Here is a 19,652-nt window from a genome sequence, read left to right on the forward strand (position 1 = left end):
GTCCTCACTGAGTCAGGGGGCATGCACGGCACGGCGGGAGGACTAGGGGGGTCCCCCCTCCCGGGGACGGGGACAGCCTGGCCTCGTCCCCGCGGGGACGCGGGGCTCCTGCCGATGGATGGAGGGGGCAGCAGGGGCTGGATCTGGAGCGGGGCTGGGGTCGAGCCGCTGGGGCAGCCCAGGGGGAGAAACCGGGGGAACCAGAGGGGAGAGGGGAAGGGTCCGGTTCTCCCACGGGGGAGAGGGTCCCCGGGAGCAGCGTGGACCTGTGGTGGGGAAAAAGGCTTGGGGGTCGGGGGAAGAGAGAAAGAGAGAGAAAGGGGGGGGGTGGGGGGGCCAGGCTAACACACATGTACACAGATTAATTCCAAACGAAAATTGAAACCAACCGAAACTGAACTCATAAAAAGAAGAATAAATGGCTTAAACCGAAACCAAAGAATCGTAATAAACCAAAAGGAAATCAAAAAAGAGATCCATGCAAAACTTTCCCAGGCTCGCAAATGAACTGGCTGCTACGGCCTCATCCCTCGTCCCCGGGAGGCGAAGGGGCAGCGGCACAGCCCCCGCCTGTGCCCTGGGGCTCGGGTTTTGGGCTGCGAAGCGTAAGGACCAAACCCTGGCACCCCGGGGCACCCCAGGCAGGCAGCTCCTTTCCCTCTGTGCGTTCACCTCTACTCATGCCTCTCTGGTTTTTCATTTTTTCTTTCTTTGCTTTTTGGCCTCTCACAGTGATCCCTAGCTCTTTTCGCAACTTTCGCTTCGTGTTTCTCCCCCTGGCAGTCGCGGGCCGGCAGGGGGGGGCGAGCGGGAGTGCGAGAGGGCAGCGGGGAAAGCCAGGGGCTACTTACACTTCACTTGCAGGATCTGGTCGCTGAGGTTGGCCTGGATGTAGTAGGTGCTGTAGGGAGGCAGGACCAGACCCAGGCTGCAGAGGGGGAGAGCAGACAGGCGGCGTAAGGCTTTTTACACCCAAGCAGAGCCCCTGGCCGGCCCCCAGCCTCTGCCTGGTACCCCCCGGCAGCACCCAGCCCTGGCCCGTGGCATCCAGCAGCCCCGCTGGCCTCCGGCACAGCCTGCCACGTCCTTCTCTCCACGGATGGCATCCAGCACTGTCCTGGTGGCACCGAGGGTTGTCCCCTGAGCACCCAGGGCCACCCTTGGAGCACCCAGGGTAATCCCCAGCACACCTACTGCTATCTTGGGGCACCCTGGGTCATCCTGGGTTGTGCAGGGCCATCCTGGTGGCATCCAGGGTCATCCCCAGAGCACTCAGGGCCATCTTCAGAGCACCTAGGGTCATCCTGGTGGCACCCAGGGTCATTCCCGGAGCACCTAGGATCATCCTGGTGGCACCCAGGGTCGTTCCCAGAGCACCCAGGGCCACCCCCAAGCACAGGAGGTGGCAAGCCTGTCCAGCCAAGGCTGAGGCGGGCAGGACGTGCCTGGCTGGAAATAAAGGGAGATGCACGTGGAAGAGGGATATGATACCCCTGTAAAGGAGGAAGGAGGAAAGAGACACAGCCCTCGAAAGAAGGCACAAAACCTTCCCAGCGAGGAGAGGCTGAAGACAACCATTACACAGGAACCGGCTACAGGTGAGCCAGGAAGGAGAGGTTTCCACCACCCAGGCATCTGTCACGCAGGCTGCAGGATGGGGGTGGGAAGGAGGTGGCAGGAGGTGGTGCTGGGGCTTCTGAACCCATGGGACACACTGCTGGGGGGACTCGGGCTCCTTGGTGCCAGCCGCAGCAGCTGGTGGCCTTTGGTGACACCATTTGGCCAGGTGTTGCCTGGGATAAGCGAACACTGGCAGGCGAGGGCCACATTCCTGATTTTCATCAGATGTCACACCTGCACCTGAGCCACCAGGACCTTGAGTTGCCCACCCCTCCCCCAGGCAGGTCACCCCTCCAGATTGTCCTGTCTCCACCTGGCAGTAGGGACTGGGCACCCCAGCAAGCATGGCAGAGGTGGTGGCACACTAGCATAGAGGGCAGAGGTGGTGGCACCCCAAACCACAGGTAGCAAGAGGAGGGTGGTGACTTTTTTCTGTTCAGTGCAGGTGGCACCCCGTGCTGACAGTGGCCCAGAGAACCCTGGGGAAGATCCCTGCTGTGGTGCAGAGCCATGGGAGTGCAAGGGCACCTGGCAGCACCTTTCACCCTACAGATCAACCCGCAGCCCCGGCCACAGCTGTGTCACTGTGTCATTGTCCCCTCCCTGACAGCACTGCTTGGCTCTGGAGGGGTGCCACCATTGTGGACAGGACCGGGGCAGGGCAGGGGACACCTCGCATCTCCAGGAGGTGGCTGTCACCCTAGATGGCCCCTCCTGAGCTGGGTGTCGAGGAGGAGGAGAGTACGATGAGGCTCCTCACAGGATGAAGGCAGTACAGACATGATAATGCTGGGGTCTTTTTACACATCTGCTGGTCCAAACTGGTGCAAACTGGGCAATAAATGCAGTCCTCCCCCTCCTCAGCTGCTGCCTGTGCTGCAGGGTGGGGGCGAGTCACCATCACCCACCCCGGAGCAGGCAGAGACCTGCATCAGCCCTGGCTGTGCAGGCAGGCAGTGGCAGGGGTGTCCCTTGTCCGGCACCTTGCATGCCAGCCCTGCCGTGCCTGTCTGAAGCCCTGTGGACCATCGCCTGGCTCTGCAGTGCCAAGTAGCGGTGGGCAGCACTTTTGGGGGTGCCCTTGACCACGTGTGCAATGATCTGATGGTATGTTTGCAACCCCACAGCCCGTGGGACACGTTCCTGGTGGCCTCAGGGGCCTCCCGAGCTGCAGGCACAAGACCACAACCCTGTGCCGGTGCGGGTCCGGCCGATAACGGGGTGCACCGGCAGCGCCGCTCACCTGTAGTTGGTGCTTTTGATGGGAGCCCACGTGTAGGTCCTGAACACCTCGTCGATGTATTGCTGTGGGTCAGAGGGAGCCAGTCAGGCCTCCTTGGCGCCGGGACCCTGCCAGCGGTGGCACTGGACCCCCGGCTCCGAGCCTGGTGCCTGACATGGCCCCTCACTCCCTGTCACCGGGGCTGGATGCTCAGCATGGCCGTAGTTTCGGCTGTGACCACCTTCCCCTGCAGCCTTACCTCGTCCAGGGACTTGATGAGGGTCTTGATGAACCTCTGCCCGTCGTTCCCATCAATCATGCTTCTCCGGATCTGGGGGACATGGAGGAGGCGACTGAGGGCCACAGAGCCCGGCCACATGCCCGCGGGCACCCACCCCAGTGGGGTGGCACTGGGGACCCGCAGGGTGCAGGGGTGAGCAGCCTGGGGGAGTGCTCATCATGCTGGCACCAGGGGATAGTGACCCAGCTCCCACTGTTGGGAGCTGTGCTGGGGGCCTTTGGACAAGGTGCTTCCCATGGCAGGCTGCAGATCGGGGGGGGGCCAGCCTGAACCCCAAGAGCTGCCCCCGGGTCTGCCCACCTCCTCCTTGTTCTCATCCTCCAGCTCAGCATCCAGGAAGTCCAGCGTCACCGGCTCGCGGAAATTGATGATCTGCAGGCAGAAAGGGAGAGCCGGGGAAGGGCTCAGGGCTCCCGCAGCTGCCGCTGAGTCCAGACAAACTCATCACAATTCCCACAATTAGCTCCTAATGACCCCGGGAAACCGAATGTCCCACAGGGCCCAGCTAACCCCCGCTGCTGCCGCCCCGATGGGCCCCTCCTCACCTGGGGCTGCAGGTTGGGGTGCAGCAGGACGTAGCCGTTCAGGTCGATGGCGAAGACGTAACCGTTTGCCCCCAGCTGCAGGAGGACAGGAGGAGGGATGAGGCCGGGCAGGTGGCTCTGTGGCGTACCATGCTGTGCCGGTGTGATCTGTGGGCACAGCTCCCCCCATGCCACCCCCGGGGCTCAGCCCTTTCTATTTCTATTCTCAGGCCAACAGCATCTCACACCCCAGCTATGGGTTTTGCCTGCTGCCCTTTTCCCCGGGCTGGTAAGGTGTATTCCCCGCTGACCCTGCAAGGGTGTTGGCTCTGCTCTGGGTCCCAGAGCATCACCCAGCTCTGCTCCAGGCCCCAGAGCATCACCCAGCTCTGATCCCTGCCCGTCTGCCTGCAATCACTGCTTCTGCACCCTTCTGCCACCAGTGCTGCTAGAGGTGCCATGGGGTGTTGGGGGTGCAGCTTGGGGGTCCCTGCAGCTGGCTCCCATGCCAGGCTTGGGCAGTGCAGGGCAGGGACGGAGGGGAAGGAGCCCCCACGCACGTTGTAGCGCGGCGTCAGCCTCTTGATGTCGTTGAGAGCCACGTCGATCCCCATCACGCCCAGGATGAGCTGGTTCTGGAAGGAAGCGCATGGAGGGAGGTGGGTGGGAGCAGGACTGTCACCTGCCACCGCCAGCGTGGGGACAGGGAAACAGGGGGATGGACCTCCTCTCCCTCTGGGGACGTGTGGGTCAGATCCAGACACCACAGGGGCACATGCCAGCCTGCCAGCAGCCCTCCATGGGATGCTGCACCCCCCAGGGACCTGTGGCTGCCAGCTGTCCCCCTTGAGTCGCAAGAGCTGGCCAAAGCCATTTTGGGTCCCAGAGATGGCAGTCACCCCTGGTCTCCCACCAGAGAGACCAGGGGTGCAGAGCAGGCAGCACCCCAGGGGTTCCAGTCCTCCCCTGCTGCAGCCATGCACCCACCACCAGGGCACCAGGAGTCCTGGTGCAGCCAGGGTGGTGGCAGCCACAGTCTCTTACCTTTCTGTCACTGCTGTCCTCCGTCAGGTTGAACACCGGCAGCGTGCCCGTCACTACCAGACCCAGCCCCTGCACAAGCACAGAAGGGTGTCCCATGGCCCCTCACTGGCCCCAGGACCCCGAGTTGGGGGTGGGCAGCAGAGGGGGGTTACCCCCCCGGCAAGGGAGATGGGATCTGCTGTGCAGGACCCCCGGGCTGGTGTCCCCATCTGCATCCCGGGGCTGTGCGGGACCCCAGGGTTGGCATCCCCACCCGCACCCCAGGGCGGGGGGTCCTTACCAGGGCATCCTGGTAGACGTTGGTCCACTGAACCTGCTTGGCTCGGTTCCCAGCCAGGACCATGGGTCTACCCAGCACATCCAGGTACTCCTGCAGGGATGCAGGGTGGGGGAAGGCATGACATGGGAGCCAGATGCCTCCCTGCTCCAACCCAGTGACACCCTGTCCCCACACAGGCCCCAGCGATTATTAATAGGATGCTTGGTGACAGCCTCCAGCTGCAGGCTGAGCTAGGGGAGGGGGCTTGGCAGCTACCAAACCCAAGGGTAATGGCTCCAGCTGGGAAGAGAATGGGCCTGTCGAGGTGCAGATAAGGTGCTGCCCCCCATCAGCAATGAGCGGGCAAGGCAGGGCCTTACCAGGCAGTGCCAGCCAGAGCCCCCCAGCTCCCAGCCGTCCCCGGGGCTGGGCTTGCTCTGTCACGCCTGGACCATGTCACTGTAGTCTCCCTGCCTGCCACTGCCAGCCTTTTGGGATCTTCTCCCGGGGCAGGTTTCCCTTATCCTGGTGCACCTTGCCAAGGCAGACCTCTGGGCAGGGGGGCAGCCCCTGTGCCACGATGCCAGCCCTGACCCGAGGGGCTGCTCTGCTCGGGGACCCCTGTCACCTGCCCACCATGGCACCTCGTGTGCACCTGACAAAGAAAAGGGGCAGAAAAGGGGCAGGGAGATGGGGTGTGGGGTGGAAGTGCCTGGCTCTGCCCCTCGGGTGCTGCTGGGGCTGGCCCTGCTTGCGCTTGCTCTCTGCCCACGCTCGCTCCCTGCCTGCGCTCAGCTCTGCTCTGTGCTGATTAACGCCTGATGTTTCATAATTAGTCACTCAAAAGGTGGCAGGTCCGTGGGGAGCTGCAGAAAATGAATTACTTATTTCAATAGCGCGAGGCCTGGCTGAGGGCTCGGCGCGGCTCCCCAGCTCGTTGCCACGCTGGCTGCCCCCCTGTGGGCTCTCTGCAGCGGGGACCCCAGCCAGGACACCCCGGGAGGGTGGCACTGCCTGCCTGCCGGCACCCTGCCTGCCAGCACCCGGCCGTACCTGCGTGTTGATGCGGATGGCGCCGATGGAGGGGATTTCGAAGTAGTAACCTTGGAAAAGAAAGAGAAAGGCAGCTGTCTGCCTGTCCGGCACTCCGGTTGTCCAGCCCTCCAGGGTTGCAGCCAGCACCCTGCCGGCAGCGGCACGTACCGGAGCCCCGGTGCCAGCCCCGGGGTGAGGGGTGAGCCCAGCACCCCGCAGCCTCCCGTGCTGTCTGGGTGCCAGCCCTGCTCACCTTTGTTGGCGCAGGCCATCCACTGCAGCGGCGTCACGTCGTAGTTGTGCTGCCCGACGGAGAAGGTGAAGACCCGCACCTGTGGCAGAGCGCGGCGGTGAGGGCCGTCCGCTGGGCACCCCCGCTTCCACACTCAGTGCTCCCGGCTGACGGCAACCTCCCGGGGACAGTGTGGCTCTGCCTGCCATGGCCCGCAGACCGTGCTGCCCGTGGCCAGGTGCAGGCGGGCAGAAGGTGGCTCCTGCGAATGCTGGCTGTGCGGGCAGCAAGGGAGCCCCTCTCTACTCGCCCAGCCCCGGCCAGTCCTGTCCCCCAGCATCACTGTGTTGGCCTAAGCCACCTACCCCAGGAGTCCTCACACTGGGGGATCACTGCGCCCAGAGGGGTCTGTGCTCTCCGAGGGTCCTGCGTGGACCAGAAACCCCCCACCCCATGAGTCTCCAGGTCCTGGGCGGCAATGGGGACCCTCCTCCTGGTCATCTGCCCACCAGCAGCCCTGTCCCCATGCTTGGGGTGTGCTCCCCTTGGGGCTGGCATTTGGGGAGCCCACCAGACCCATTCCCTTCCCGGCAGCCCGTGGGGTGCCTGGTCCCATGCACACCAAGGTGAGAGCCGGCTATAAACGGCACCGGCACATCAGCCATGCCATTACCAGGGCAGTGGCTCAGTGCAGGAGCAGGCTGCCAGGGAGAGCGCATGGTGATGAGGCAAATGAGGTGGAAGCCAACAATGGAGCTGGAGCAGCCGTCTCCCTCCCCGGTGTGCAGCCCCAGCCCAGCACATGGCCCCACAGCCCCTCACCGTCTTATTGGGCCAGTTGTACTTCTCAAAGACGTCCTGCACCCGGTCCTCGCCACCATCCGTGAACATCATGATCATCTTGTTGCAGTTGGCACGCGTGATGTTGGACTGTGGGGCAGAGAGATGGTGCCTGAGGCTGGACCCAGAACGAGCGGTGCCAGACGTGGGGTGGGATGTGGCTGGGAAGTGGGCTGGATGTGGCCAGGAAGGAACGGTGGTGGGCCAGGAGGGCTAGCCCTGACCCACCTCTTCTTCCTGGCCTGTTTCTCCAGGGTGAGGGTGGCCAGGGTGAACGGGCAGGAGAAGGGACGCTGTCTGCTTGGAAATGATGTTGTAGCTATTGCTGCTCGGCACCTAATAGCACCATTTATCTCTATTTTGCCTCTGGCATGATGTCTGGCTGCATCCAGCCCCCTCTGCTAACTTTTAATAACCCAGAGGGGCAGCATCTCCAGCAAAACCTTGTCTACAGTGTGCTGGGGGTGGGATGTCCCCGCCATGGCATTTCAAGGGAGGACAAGGAGCCCTCTGCATGTCGAAGCCCCAGGCACAGGGCAGCAGCCGGGTGCTCGGAGCTCTCCCATCACCCCCAGCACCCATGGGTCCCCCACTCTGTCCCCCCCAGCCTGCAGCCCGGCCCCCAGCTCACGTTCTGCAGCTGGTCGAAGGCATACTCAAAGCCAGCCTTGTAGTCGGTTGTGCCCTTGGCCACCATCCCCTGCACGTCCTCCTTGAAGACCTTCTTGTTCCGGATGTTGGCCTGCACCAGGTGCTTGAAGCACGACACCGGCTTCGCCTTCTCGTTGAACTGGGAGGCAAAAGGGAGGAGAGCGGGTTGCAGAAACGGGACGGGGACACAAAGGCAGCCCCCGCTGGGCACAAACTGTCCCCCACACTCAGCTCCCATGGGCGGCAGGCAGCCAGAGCGTCCCATGTCCCACGTCCCACGTCCCAGGGATGGCCGACGCTGAGACCAGGGCTTAGCTTGGGGCAAATCCAGCACTGAGCCGCCCGGCACAGCTCACCCACACCCTCGCTTCTGCAGGACCCCCCGGCTCGTGCAAGCGGCCGCGCTGTGCCGTGACGGCAGCGGGAACAGGTGCTGCCTCTCGCTCATGGCTTCATTTGCTGGCAATAGGGCCCATTCATTAGGGGAGCAGCGATCCAGCTAACGGAGCCGGGCCAGACACGTTAATTAGCGCCGGCGCGCTTGTGACCAGACAGGGGAGGGCCGGCATGGGCTGGGTGCCCAGCGATGCACAGATGTGGTGGCACGGCCACTGTGCTGCGTGCGGTCACGGGCTGGTGACATCGCCATGGGGGGGCATGATGTCACTGGCTGGTGGCTGGTTGGGATGGCCCCGGGAGCATCTCTGCCAAATGCCCTGTGACAGAGGTGGCTTTCGTTTGCTGAGTCCTGAGTAGACGTTTCCTTGCTTATGTGGAGGTTGGTGGTTCAGAAGGAAAAAACCCCAGACATTTCTCTCTCTGCAGAGCCCCAGCCAGGTGGGTCTAGGGACAAAGGGCTCCCACAATGGGGAGCTGGGAGCTGCCTGGGGGGCACAGCCCAGCCGCCCACCCCGTGGCACTCACTGAGGCCACGTTGACGTAGTCGTCATCCGAGAGGGTGTCCAGCATCTCATAGACTGAGGTCTTCATCAGCTTGAGGGTGAGGCCGCTCACGCTGCCGCTCCTGGCAGGAGAGAGGGGTGCTGGGGGCTTGGCAGCAAGGGGGCACAGGGCTCCCCAGCAGTAATGTCCCACACAGCTTCTCCAGGGCCACCAGCAGGACAGTGGCACCCCGCCAAGCTGTGCCACTGTCCCAGCCTGGCTCAGCCCGGCCACAGCCCCCCCGTGTACTCACACGTCCACGATGATGACCATGTCCTTTGGGGAGGAGGCACCTTGGATGTACCTGCGGGGTGCAGAGGGGGGTCAGCAGGCTCGACTTATTTTGGGGGGGTGGGACACGACCCCAACCCTGCTGGCTGCAGCCCAAGAGCAAAGCTGCACCAGGGCGCAGGCAGCTGGGGAGCCGTGACGAGCACCCACAAACCCCACGGCTGCAGCCACCCTGCAGCGAGCAGCAAGGACAAGGCGGTGGCAGGCCAGCAGAGGCAAGGATGCGGCACGGCACGGCAGACTGCCAGGGACCCGCCGCTCGGTACCGTATCAGCCTAATGAGCTCTAAATGCTAAACTCTTCCATCATCGCAGGCCCTTTTCTGCGCGCTGATTATGCTGACACACACATCCATATTAAGATGCTATTTACCCCCCTGGTAGCTTCAAAGGCCAGGCTGATTAGGTTATTTTTAGCAATGAGGAGGAAAAATAATAATACTACGTAAATCCTCCCCCCTGAAAACAATTAGGGAACCCTTCGTCACCCCTCGAAGCACCAGCTCCCAGCCCTGCTGTGCTGTCTGTCTGGGACAGAGCCAGCACGGTGCTGAGCACCCATCCCAGCGATGGCCAGGCACAGCCCAGCCTCCCCGTCCCACTGCAGGGGGCCTGATCCTGCCATGGCTGAAGTCCAAGGGAGCCTCATTATTGGCTTGATCAGGATCAGGCCTGACGTGAATTAATTAGTGTGTTATTAGTATCAATTACTCACCATTACTGGGGAGGACTAATCCCAGGTCCTGATGTTCCCTAATTACAAGTGATTACCCAGGCGGGATGCGGGATGTTGGCACGTGGGGCCCTCCTAGCATGGGTGTCGCACCCCGCCAACACCCCCCCTCGCGCTGGGGTGCAGGATGGGCAGGCAGCTGCCCGCAGGCTTCCCTGTGACTGGTGCGGCCGGGGGGCTCGGTGCCTGCCCCGCTCCCCAGGGCTGGGCTGCCGGCACGGCGAGGAGCCCAACTAAGATGCTGCCCGTAATGGGCTGTGGCAGCGCATCCGTCTCTGGCTGCCCCGCTCAGATGAATACCCCGGGCTCCGCGGGAGAAGGCTGTGGTTAATAGTGCCATTCATCAAAGGAGGGGAAGGCAGCGAGTGGCGCGGGCCACCCTGCTGGGGCTGCCGGCAGCACCGTGGCCCCTGCTGGGCCCGGCAGTGGTGCAGCAAGGGCTGTGTGCCGCACCGGACCCCGGCATGAGGGCAGGAGAGGACCCCAAAGGGCTGTCCCCGGGGATGTGCGGCCCCCCAGCATGAAGGGTGCTGCTGCTCCTCCATGGCTGGGTGGGCAAGCGGGTGGCCAACCTGGCTAGTGGGCAGGCAGCGGGGCTAGCTGGGCTTGGTAGCCCCCATATGCATCAGCAGCCCCCCCCCGAAACAGCCTGCCAGTTCCCCCTCTGCCAATAGCCTGCACGGATGCCCCGGCAGAGAATAGCTAATAATTAATGTGGAGCAATCAAAGACAATTAACCATAGTAGCAGGGCCATTAATTTTCTGACAAGGAGCGGGGGCAGCTCCCAGCGCAGGCAGGGGGAGGGCAGGGGATGATCCCCTGGGATACAGGGCTCCCGGGCACGTGCTGGAGACCTGTGCCCGCTTCCCTCTCCGTGCCCACATTTTTAAGCAGCAACGTGGGCAGAACGGGGGCCGCAGCTCCCCCGGCAGCATGATAATTAGCAGTTGATAATTAGGGCTGCCAAGCCAGCACCTCTACCTGGGCTAAGGGGAAGCAATTCAATCCCGCCTCACTCGGTGTGTGGCTAAATGGCTGCTTGCAGCTATCGCTTAACCACAGCCTGGCACTGCCTGCCCGCCTCTCTCCAGCCGCCCGGCTCCTGGTTTCCAAGAGCTGGTTGCTTTCCCATTTGGATGGGAATGCTGGCCGGGACCAAGCGCTGAGAGCCGCGGCTGCAGGTGGGATGAGGGCGAAGGGCAGCTCTGCACACTTAATCTGTATCCAAGGTTTTATCTCTCCATCCCGCTCTGCCTTCCCAGGAAGAGAGGGGAGCAGGAGCCGAGAGCCACAGTTCGGATGCCCCTGCCCGTGTTACGGTGCCCGTTTGCCAATGCCAACCATGGGTGAAATGAAAAGGCGAGGGAGCTGGCTGCTCCCGGCCGGGAAGGGCTGGCAAAGGGACCCCCCATCCCACCCGGTTCCCCCTTACCAGGGCCGCCTGCGCACGTCGTAGAGGTCGATCTTATTGGGGGCTCTCCACGGGGTGGCTGCGGGGGGAAGGCAGGAGGTGAGCGAAGTGCGGCTGTCCCAGGGTGGGGGACAGGGTGACACAGGGGACAGGGCAGAGGGATGCCCACGGCCAAGGAAGTGGCATGCTCCGGTGGGGAGCTCACACCGATGGGCTTTGGCACAGCACGGTTACGTGTGCCAGGTGGCTCCCAGGGCTGGTGCCAGGGGATGCTCGCCTGCATCTCACGGTGAGAAGGACCCCGGCTGCCCTCGGCCAGCCCCCCTACCCTGGCAATAGTCCCCCGCCGCCTCCCGCCACGCACCGGGGTAGTAGCGGGTGACGCCGGTGGCGCTGCCGAACACCTGCCAGAGCAGGGAGGGATCCTCCTTCCGGTTCTCGATGAAGACGTCCTCCAGCGCCTGCGTCCAGTTCAGCTCATTGAGGATGACGGTGGCTGCAGGAGACAGAGCCGGGGGCAGCGGGTCAGTGCCGGGGAGCAGTGGAGTCTGGGGGGGGCTGAGGGTGACAGGGATCATGGTGTCCCCATGGTGATGGCAGGGAGGGAGAGGCGGTGTTCCCCCTGTGTCCCCTCTGCCCCTCCCCATGGAGGAGCCCACAGGGGCTTTGCAGCCAGTCCCGCATCCCCCCTTGGTCCCACGGGGCTCCAGCATCAGCCTGCTGTCCCTTGTCCCCAGAGACAGGGGCCACCCTCCAGGGCTCCCCCAAGCACTCACCATCCCCGTCCCCTGGCTCTGGGGCAGGGACAGCCACCGCTGGGGACAGCCAGCTTGCCATCCCACCCCCTTCCCGGCAAAACGCCCCGCTCCTCCCGCCACCGTGCCAGCCCCGCTCCACAGGGACAGCCACCAGCTGAGAAACCAAGCGGTTGTGTCCCCGCGGGGACACGCGGAGCCTCCCGGGCCCCCCTCTGCATTCCTGCTGGCCACTGCACCTGACGCAAAAGCAATTAAGATGCCGGCAAACAGCGGTTTTAAATTATTCAGCTATTAAAGCAAAAGATAAGCTGCCAGCAGCCCCAGCCTGTGATTAATCAAGGGGGGCTGGCAGAGCGCGGGGGGGCCAGCATGGCGAGGCAGGTACAGGGCTGTCTGGCTGGCGGGGAGGCTGCCTCGGGCACAGCGGGACCTTCCCGCGCTCACAGGGCCCTTCGGGGCACCCCAAATGCCACGGGTGCCCCGAGCCCTGGGCAGGTGTGGGGAGCCCCACAGTGTCCACCAGCAGCCCATGCTGGGCCACCTCGGGACCATGGCATGGGGGAGTGGGCAGCCGGCAGCACCCCGAGGCCAGGCTCCCTCCTGGGGGACCCCCAATGCATTTTTGGGATGCAGGAGATCGCGGGAGCAGCCCCTCTCCTCGGCATCAGGCAGAGCAACCGGTATAGGGCTGCCGGGGAGCCAACGTGTGTTTGAGTAGTATATTTAGCTCTCCTAAGGCTTTCTCCCACACATGTCCCTCCTTGAAACACCATCATCACCCATTCAAGCTTTCGCCACAGCCCCCAGGTGCTGGCGGGACATGGGCAGGTGTCACCCAGGGTGAATCCCAGATCCCTCCATCCCAGCACCACGGCTGAAGAAGACTTCTTCCCTCGGGCAGCTGTGCCTTCAAACCGCGATTTACTCTGGCCGTATCTCCCCGACTATTTCTCAGTGCCGTGCCGGCACACAGGGCTGTTATCTGGGCACTTAGGATGATTTCTTGTTTGGCTGTGTCACAGGACGTGGTTTTTCGCGGGAGAAGGGGCTGTGAGCAGGCTGCCAGGCTCCTGCCTGCCCGGAGCAGCCCTGGGCAGTGCCGCTGGTCCCGGCCGGGCACCGTGTCACTGACACATCCCCGACAGCCCTGGAAGCGCCTGCACCCCCAGGCCCCTTGGGGCCCATCAGCTACACCAGGCTTGTGCCAAATGCACAGAAACACAGCCCCTATATTGCCCGGGAGCATGAATGGAGCCCCTATATCCTTCCTGCGCATGAACGTAGCCCCCATATCTTCCCCGTGAACAAACACAGCCCCTATACTATCCCTGCAAACAAATGCAGCCCCTATACCCTCCTTGCTCACAAACACAGCCCCTATATCCTCCCTGTGCACAAATGCAGCCCCTGTACCTTCCCTGTGCATGAATGTAGCCCCCGTATCACCCCCCTGAACAGACACAGCCCCTACAGCATCCCTGCAAACAAACTCAGCCCCTATACGTGCCTGTGCATGAAAGGTGCCCTGTGAACACAGACGGCCCCTATACCAGTCCCGCACATGAACGCAGCCTCCGTAACCATCCCTGCGGTCCCTATACCACCCTCGCACGTGAACACAGCCCCTATACCCTCCCTGCGCATGAATGTCACCCCTACACCCTTCCTGCGCGCACACACAGCCCCTACCCTCTCCTCGAGAGCACGGTGACAAGCTATCGCTCATCGGATCGGAGGCTGTGCCCGTGGTCGAGATGGCTCCTGTCCCCCTTGGTCAAGGTCAGAGCTGTCAGCCCCTCGCCCCTGGTGACATCTTCGGCCCTGTCCCCATCTCGTCCCTGTCCCCATCAGGGTGAGCCCAGCACCGCCCCGCCAGCGAGCGATTGCAGATTTAATTAAAAACGGCACAGTAAATAAAACACATATAGGATGTAATTTGTGTGTGTAGCGAGGGGTGACGGCGGAGGGCGTCTCCGCAGTGCTTTAATTAGCGTGCCAGGCAGCGATAGTGCCTCTCTACCGGGTCCCACCGGGGAGACGCTCCCTGCTCGTGGCTCTGCGGGGACCGGCCATGCTCGCCGGTGTCCCCAGCAGGAGGGGGCACACAGGCAGCCCTATGCCCGCACCCCAAACCCGCTCTCTGGGGTGCAGTGGCTGAGCACCCTGCCCTGCACCCTGGCTTTTCGGAGCACCCCCGTGTTGCTGGGCAGGGTCTGATCTCTGTGCCCATGCACCGCGGCCCCTCTGGGGTCCCCCACTGCCCTGTCCCCTCTCCAGCATCCCTCTCTGAGTGGTCGTGAGTCCACGGAGCACGTTAATCTCCAATTTGCTCCCATCCCACGGTGAGTGGGGTGATTTATGTGGCCGGGGCAGGGCATGAGCCGCAGCGTCGGCTGGAGAGCAGGGGCGAGGAGTAATGAATATTTCATCCCGCGCAGCCCACCCTGCTCACCCGCCCCCTGCTCGCGTGATGTGCTTCATTAGCTGCCTGGCCTGCGCTAGCTGGGTAATAAAACTAATTGCAAATTTCTAATCCGCTGCCGTGGTGAAATCGTCACACCGATGCGGCTCTGAGCACGGCCGTGCCGGTAACGAGCCCACGTAGGAATGTGAGCTCAGCCCCCGTCACCACCGTTACCAGCTGGGAGCCCTCGGCAAGTGCCACCGAGGCAAGGGAACGCAGGGACAGCGGTGCCCTCGGTGGTATGGGGAGATGAGGGGTGCCCCCCAACAGCAGGGTCTGGGGTCGGGCGCAGGATGGGTCCCACGGGTGCTGGAGGATGATCTCCAGCCGGGAGCGGTGCCCAGCTCAGCGCAGAGCAGCCACTAGAGGGAAATGGAGACCGACTGTCACCATGTGCCACCGCAGCAGGGCGAGGTAGGAGTGAGCTCTGGAAGCTCAGGGACTGTGTCACCTCCCGGCAGGGACTGAAAGCTGGTGTGGCACGTCCTGTTCCATCCACTCGTCCATCTATTCATCCACCCATCCCTCCCTGCCTGCTCCTGGCTGGCCCACTGACCCGGTCCCCCTTTCTGAAGCAGCCCATGCGCCCCAGTCACACTGTCCTGCAATCACCCTTGCTGCCTTACCACAGGATTTCAGATGCTGTTCCTTTTCATACCCTCAGCAGCCCAAAACCGGTGAGGAATCATCCCTGCTTCGCCCTCTCCCACCCCTCAGCCCTGTCTTGCTCCCTTCTACGAGCTGGGAGTTGCCGTCTCTGTAATTGCTCCTGCACAGAGCTGCTCTGTCCCTCTGATCGTCTCCGGCGCCCGCTTTGAACCTCCTCGAGCTTTGCTGAGCTCTTCTACAGGGAGGATCACAGCCGTGTGGGCGCCGCAGAACTTTACCCTGTGCCATAATTACCAGTTCTCCTTTAGTCTCCATCCTTTCCACAGCAATCCCTAATGCCCGATTTGCCTCTATGGCCCGTGCTGAGCTCTTGAAGATCCCTGGGGAGGGTCACGGTGTCACCTCTGTCCTAACATGGTGACTCTGCCTCTTCTCAGTGCCGTCCCAGCACTGAGACCCAGGCGGGGCACCCCAGGGTGACAGTCCCCAGGACTGTGGCACCCTGAGCAGGAGAGGTGGAGGCTGAGCCCAGCCTGGCAGCGCGGAGCAGAGCGGGTGAGGAGTGGCACTCACAGCCTTTGTAGATGTCCGTGGGGATCTGCACGGCAGCGTACGAATAGTTAACCTTGGTCTTGAAGTTGGCGTCGTCGGTGAACTCCAGCTTCAAGGAGTTGGACTTCTCTCTCTCGATCTCTTCTCCGTCGGGATCGTCCTGGGGAAGGAGCAGAGCACACGGGGTCACCTGGGGGTGCCAGACCTGGATGCACGCAGGGAATGCGGCTGCCCAAAGCCCATCACCAAACATTCCCCTGCAGAGACCGGCATTGCCGGCTCCCACACCGACCCCGGGGGCAGAGGGGAGGGGGTGCCAGGAACGGAGGGGCACGAAGGCGAACACCGGTTACACTTGTCTCTCCAGCTTTGGTAGTATGCAGGTATTAAATCAGACAAAAAAAAAACCCAAATCAAAAAAAAGCCTTGAAAATCAATTAGCAGCAAAAGGCAACTATCAAAGAACAAATTAAAACGGAGTGCAGCTTAGCGCTCTGTCAATAAGCAACGCAAACAATATTTAATTATGGTGGAGAGATGGTGAATTCCCCACTGCTGGCGCTGGAATGCGCTCCCTCGCCTTCCCAGCCCTCCTCTCCCTTCCCGGCGCCCTGCTGCCAGTATGGTACCGGTACTGGGGGTAATACTGAGCTGGGGAAATTGCCTCCACCATCCCACTGGGAACAAAGGAAGCTTGGAGAAGGTCCTGGCTCTGAGCTGCTGCATCCCTGCCACGGGCTCAGTGGCTGCAGAAGGCTGTTTGCAGCTGGCTGTGAGATGCTCGGGGTCGGGAGGAGGATGAGGATGCTGCAGCACCTGCCCTGTGTGCCCCCGGAGCAACATCCCTGCTGAAGAGGGGCAGAGCTGCCTGCCCCATCCGTGGGCAGGGACATGGGGCATGGCAAGCCCAAACTGGGGCACAGGACGGCTCTGGCCACCTTCCCCTGCTCCTGGCTGCAGGAGGGAAAGGGGAAGCGGACGTGCAGCAGAGCAGGAGCGGATCTGGCTGACGAGCCACCTGGCGAGGGAGTGAATTCCCCTCGAGAAGCAGCTCAGTGCCTCTCCCTTTGCGCCTCCTCCCGAGTGAAGTGCCGATCCTGGGGCCGGTGTGAGGCCGTCTGATTGCGGTGGCAGAGATCAGCCCCGCAGAAACGACAGCGGACGTGACTGGAAGCGTGAGCAGCTCCAGGCAGGGCTCGTGCGGTGCCGTGCCGGGGACGGGAATGGCTGCCCGGAGGGATGTCCCATGCCATCCCACAGCAAAGCACCCCAGCACCAGTGGGGACAAGGGGTAGGGGACGGTCCCATCCTGCTGTCGTCCATGGCCCAGCGTAAGCACCTTTCCCACCAGCCAGACACCTCTCGACAAAACCCAGGGGACAAAAGATCTGAATTTCTCATGGGGAAAGCCATACATTTAAAGGAAAATGATGTGTTTGGGAAATAAACTCTGAAGCTTGTTCAAAACCCATCCTGACTTCCTCCCTCTTTCCCCTCCACAGATGACACCGAGAGATGCCACCTCCCCTGCTGCCAGCTCCGGCCAGCCACCAAGGCGGTGACATTCCCCTGACATTGTGAGGGGTGGCCAAACCATTCGCCACAGCTCAGGAGAATAACAGGATTGATATGCAAGGTTTGGGATTTAATTCCAGCCGATGGATTGCGAGCGTAAACATGCTGCCGAGCCGACCCTGGCGTGGGGGCTCCAGCCGTCCAGAAAGATGCTGAACTCAATTAGAGCCACAGTAGCCAAGTGGGAGGTGGGCAGGGACCATCCCCACCTCCCCTGAGCCACGTTGTCAAGATCGAAATCCAGATTACACTCTCAATTTCACGTAAATCCAGAGAAAAGGCGCAAACCCGACTGCTGGAACCCTGCAAAGCCGTGATGCCGCAGCAGAGCCGGCACCCTGTGCGTACCGGGCCGTGGGCTACGAGTGGATCCAGCCCCAAGCCTGCCATCAATGTGGGGCTCAGGTCTCCGGGGGAAAGCGGTTGCGCACACAATACCTCGTCCCTGCCAACCTCTCCGAGCACCAGCCAGTGATTTAGAGGCGCCTGCTGAAAACAGGCTTTTTTTTGACACAACCATGGCCCCGAGGGTACCCGCAGCACCAAAAACTCTGCTTTGACGCCAAAACATTTTTTTTTCCCTGAGCCCAGCAAAGTCCTGGTGACACCTCCCCATCTCAAATCTTTGGGGCAGCCTGCCCAGGTCCAGCCCATCCGCTGCCCCCACCACCGCCGGCAGCCGGGAAAATCCATCCCTCCCTATTTCCCCCATGGTTATTCCCCACTTCACCCGAGCTGGAGCTACCGTATACAATTACCGCTCCTCTGTTTATCATTATTCCGTTATATCACCCACTTCTGAGGGGCTAATTTGTATTCTGCCAGGTTGAGCGCTGTCTGGCTGCTCTCATTCCCGTAGCTGTAAAGAGGCATACGTATAGATCTCGGAGACAAATATACAGCTATCTATACGTAGGACACTTCATGCATCACTGACACCTATATGGCAAACAGACCTGCGGAAAGAGCTGATGTTATCCAAGCTACGCTTATCCTTTATCTATAAATCTCCCGACCTCAACCAAGTTATTCCTGTTTAAGCCAGGCTGAATTTGGCCCCTGAAATGGGGTCATTTCCAGCCGGATGAAGGCAGGCAACGCCATCACCAGCCCAGGCAGGGATGGGAGCATCTCGGTGCTAGGCTGGGGCTACAAGGAGCCACCTTGGCAAGGCCAGAGGAAGAAATTCTGCATTAAATCTATATTAGGGCAAAGGAGAAGATGATTCAAGTTCTGGATTTACACCGGTTTAAGTGCCAGCATCTCGGCAGGCCCCCAGCCAGATTTTGCAGCATTTCTCATCATCACATTTCAAAAGAATTTGGAAACATCTATTTATCTGTTGCAATATGTACAACGTAACACAAATAGATGCTACAGTTTGAATATATTATTTGCTACACACCATTAGAAATCGACTCCATGGCGATATATCAATATTATACATATTTATTGCTTCAGCAAGAAGTCATCATGCCCTGAGAGCCTTTGCCATCCTCAGTGCTTTAGCAGCTGGGTTGCCAGTCACAGCGTTTTCTCTTGAGTCTCCCAAAATGACGGACAGGGGGCAAAACCCAGAGATGCCCCCAAACCCAGTGAGCACCAGTGGCACCACCCAGCAGCTTTACTGGAGGCTGCCACGCTCTCGGCAGGTCCCTGCCCCCCATCGCATCCAGGCTGGTGCTGGCTGAGGAGAGACAGCCCGGCCACGGGCTATCAGGGGGGTCCCCACCAGTGACGGGGTTTGGAGCCACGGATCGATCTGGGGATGTGACCTGGCACAGCAGCGATGCCTCGGCCAGGCGGCTCCTGCGGATGCAGACACCCCTGTTCATTGCTCATCTCCATGGGAACGAGCCATCACAGCTAATGATGACTGCTTAAATGGCAGCACTGATGACAAACACAGGGTCGATCTGGCCAGCGGTGCTGGTGGCCGCTCCGGGATGCCGGCTGGGGTTTCGCAGCTCTGGAAAAGCCGGGTAGCCACAGCCTTCCCCCACGGTGCTCCTCCTGGTACCCCCAGCACTGGCAGAGCTCCTGTGAGCCGCAGCACCCCGACAGCATCCCTGCATCCCAAGTCCTGCCCCTCACATGCCCGACCAAGGTTACATCGTGATATATACTGAGATCCCAACACATCCTTTTAAATTTCCCAGGAAAATGTTAAGCCTGGAAAAGCCAGCAAAATATTCCTATCAGCACGCCGTGATTGCTACTAATAATGAATATAAATGCGAGCCCCCGGCACATGGCTGAGAAACTCCAGGCCTGTGCAATAGGGCCTTTCTCCTTCTTAAGTATCTCAGCTTTTCCTGAAATGCGGCAATTTAATGCCTGGGAGGGAGACAGTGTGTTCTCCAGCCACGTTCCTGCTTTTATAGCAGCCCAGGTTATAAATAACAATCAGCTTCTCCCGCCAGCCTGCTCCCCTATCCCCCTGCGCTTTTTTTAATCTTTGCCAAAGGTACTGTTTAGAGATCTTTCTAGACCATTTATTTTTAAATTACCAGCCAGAGGAGAGAAGAAGGGAAGAAAAAAAGAAAAAAAGAAAAAAAGAAAAAAAAAAGGTAAAAGAAAGAAACTTCT

The 19,652-nt window shown here is 61.2% G+C and overlaps 1 protein-coding gene across 3 annotated transcripts in view; it reads right to left on the reverse strand.

The window, feature by feature from the left end:
- The window catches only part of CACNA2D2 (calcium voltage-gated channel auxiliary subunit alpha2delta 2), a 226,210-nt gene that overhangs the window by 11,002 nt on the left and 195,556 nt on the right, over nt 1-19,652 (reverse strand). For all 3 annotated transcript variants that reach the window (XR_008468742.1, XR_008468741.1, XM_054216511.1), the window contains exons 6-22: nt 15,510-15,648; nt 11,470-11,601; nt 11,127-11,184; nt 8,924-8,974; nt 8,653-8,752; nt 7,709-7,867; nt 7,060-7,167; nt 6,259-6,337; nt 6,024-6,073; nt 4,992-5,081; nt 4,712-4,780; nt 4,228-4,302; nt 3,689-3,763; nt 3,444-3,515; nt 3,102-3,173; nt 2,864-2,925; nt 852-928 (exon numbers count right to left, since the gene is read on the reverse strand). Coding sequence is in view for 1 of the 3 variants with exons in the window: in XM_054216511.1 (XP_054072486.1) it covers nt 852-928; nt 2,864-2,925; nt 3,102-3,173; nt 3,444-3,515; nt 3,689-3,763; nt 4,228-4,302; nt 4,712-4,780; nt 4,992-5,081; nt 6,024-6,073; nt 6,259-6,337; nt 7,060-7,167; nt 7,709-7,867; nt 8,653-8,752; nt 8,924-8,974; nt 11,127-11,184; nt 11,470-11,601; nt 15,510-15,648 (1,468 nt within the window). In the remaining 2 variants the exon portion in view is untranslated. The remainder of the gene's footprint in view (nt 1-851; nt 929-2,863; nt 2,926-3,101; nt 3,174-3,443; nt 3,516-3,688; nt 3,764-4,227; nt 4,303-4,711; nt 4,781-4,991; nt 5,082-6,023; nt 6,074-6,258; nt 6,338-7,059; nt 7,168-7,708; nt 7,868-8,652; nt 8,753-8,923; nt 8,975-11,126; nt 11,185-11,469; nt 11,602-15,509; nt 15,649-19,652) is intronic.

The sequence above is a fragment of the Rissa tridactyla genome, chromosome 10 (assembly GCF_028500815.1).
Source record: "Rissa tridactyla isolate bRisTri1 chromosome 10, bRisTri1.patW.cur.20221130, whole genome shotgun sequence".
Classification (NCBI taxonomy): domain Eukaryota; kingdom Metazoa; phylum Chordata; class Aves; order Charadriiformes; family Laridae; genus Rissa; species Rissa tridactyla.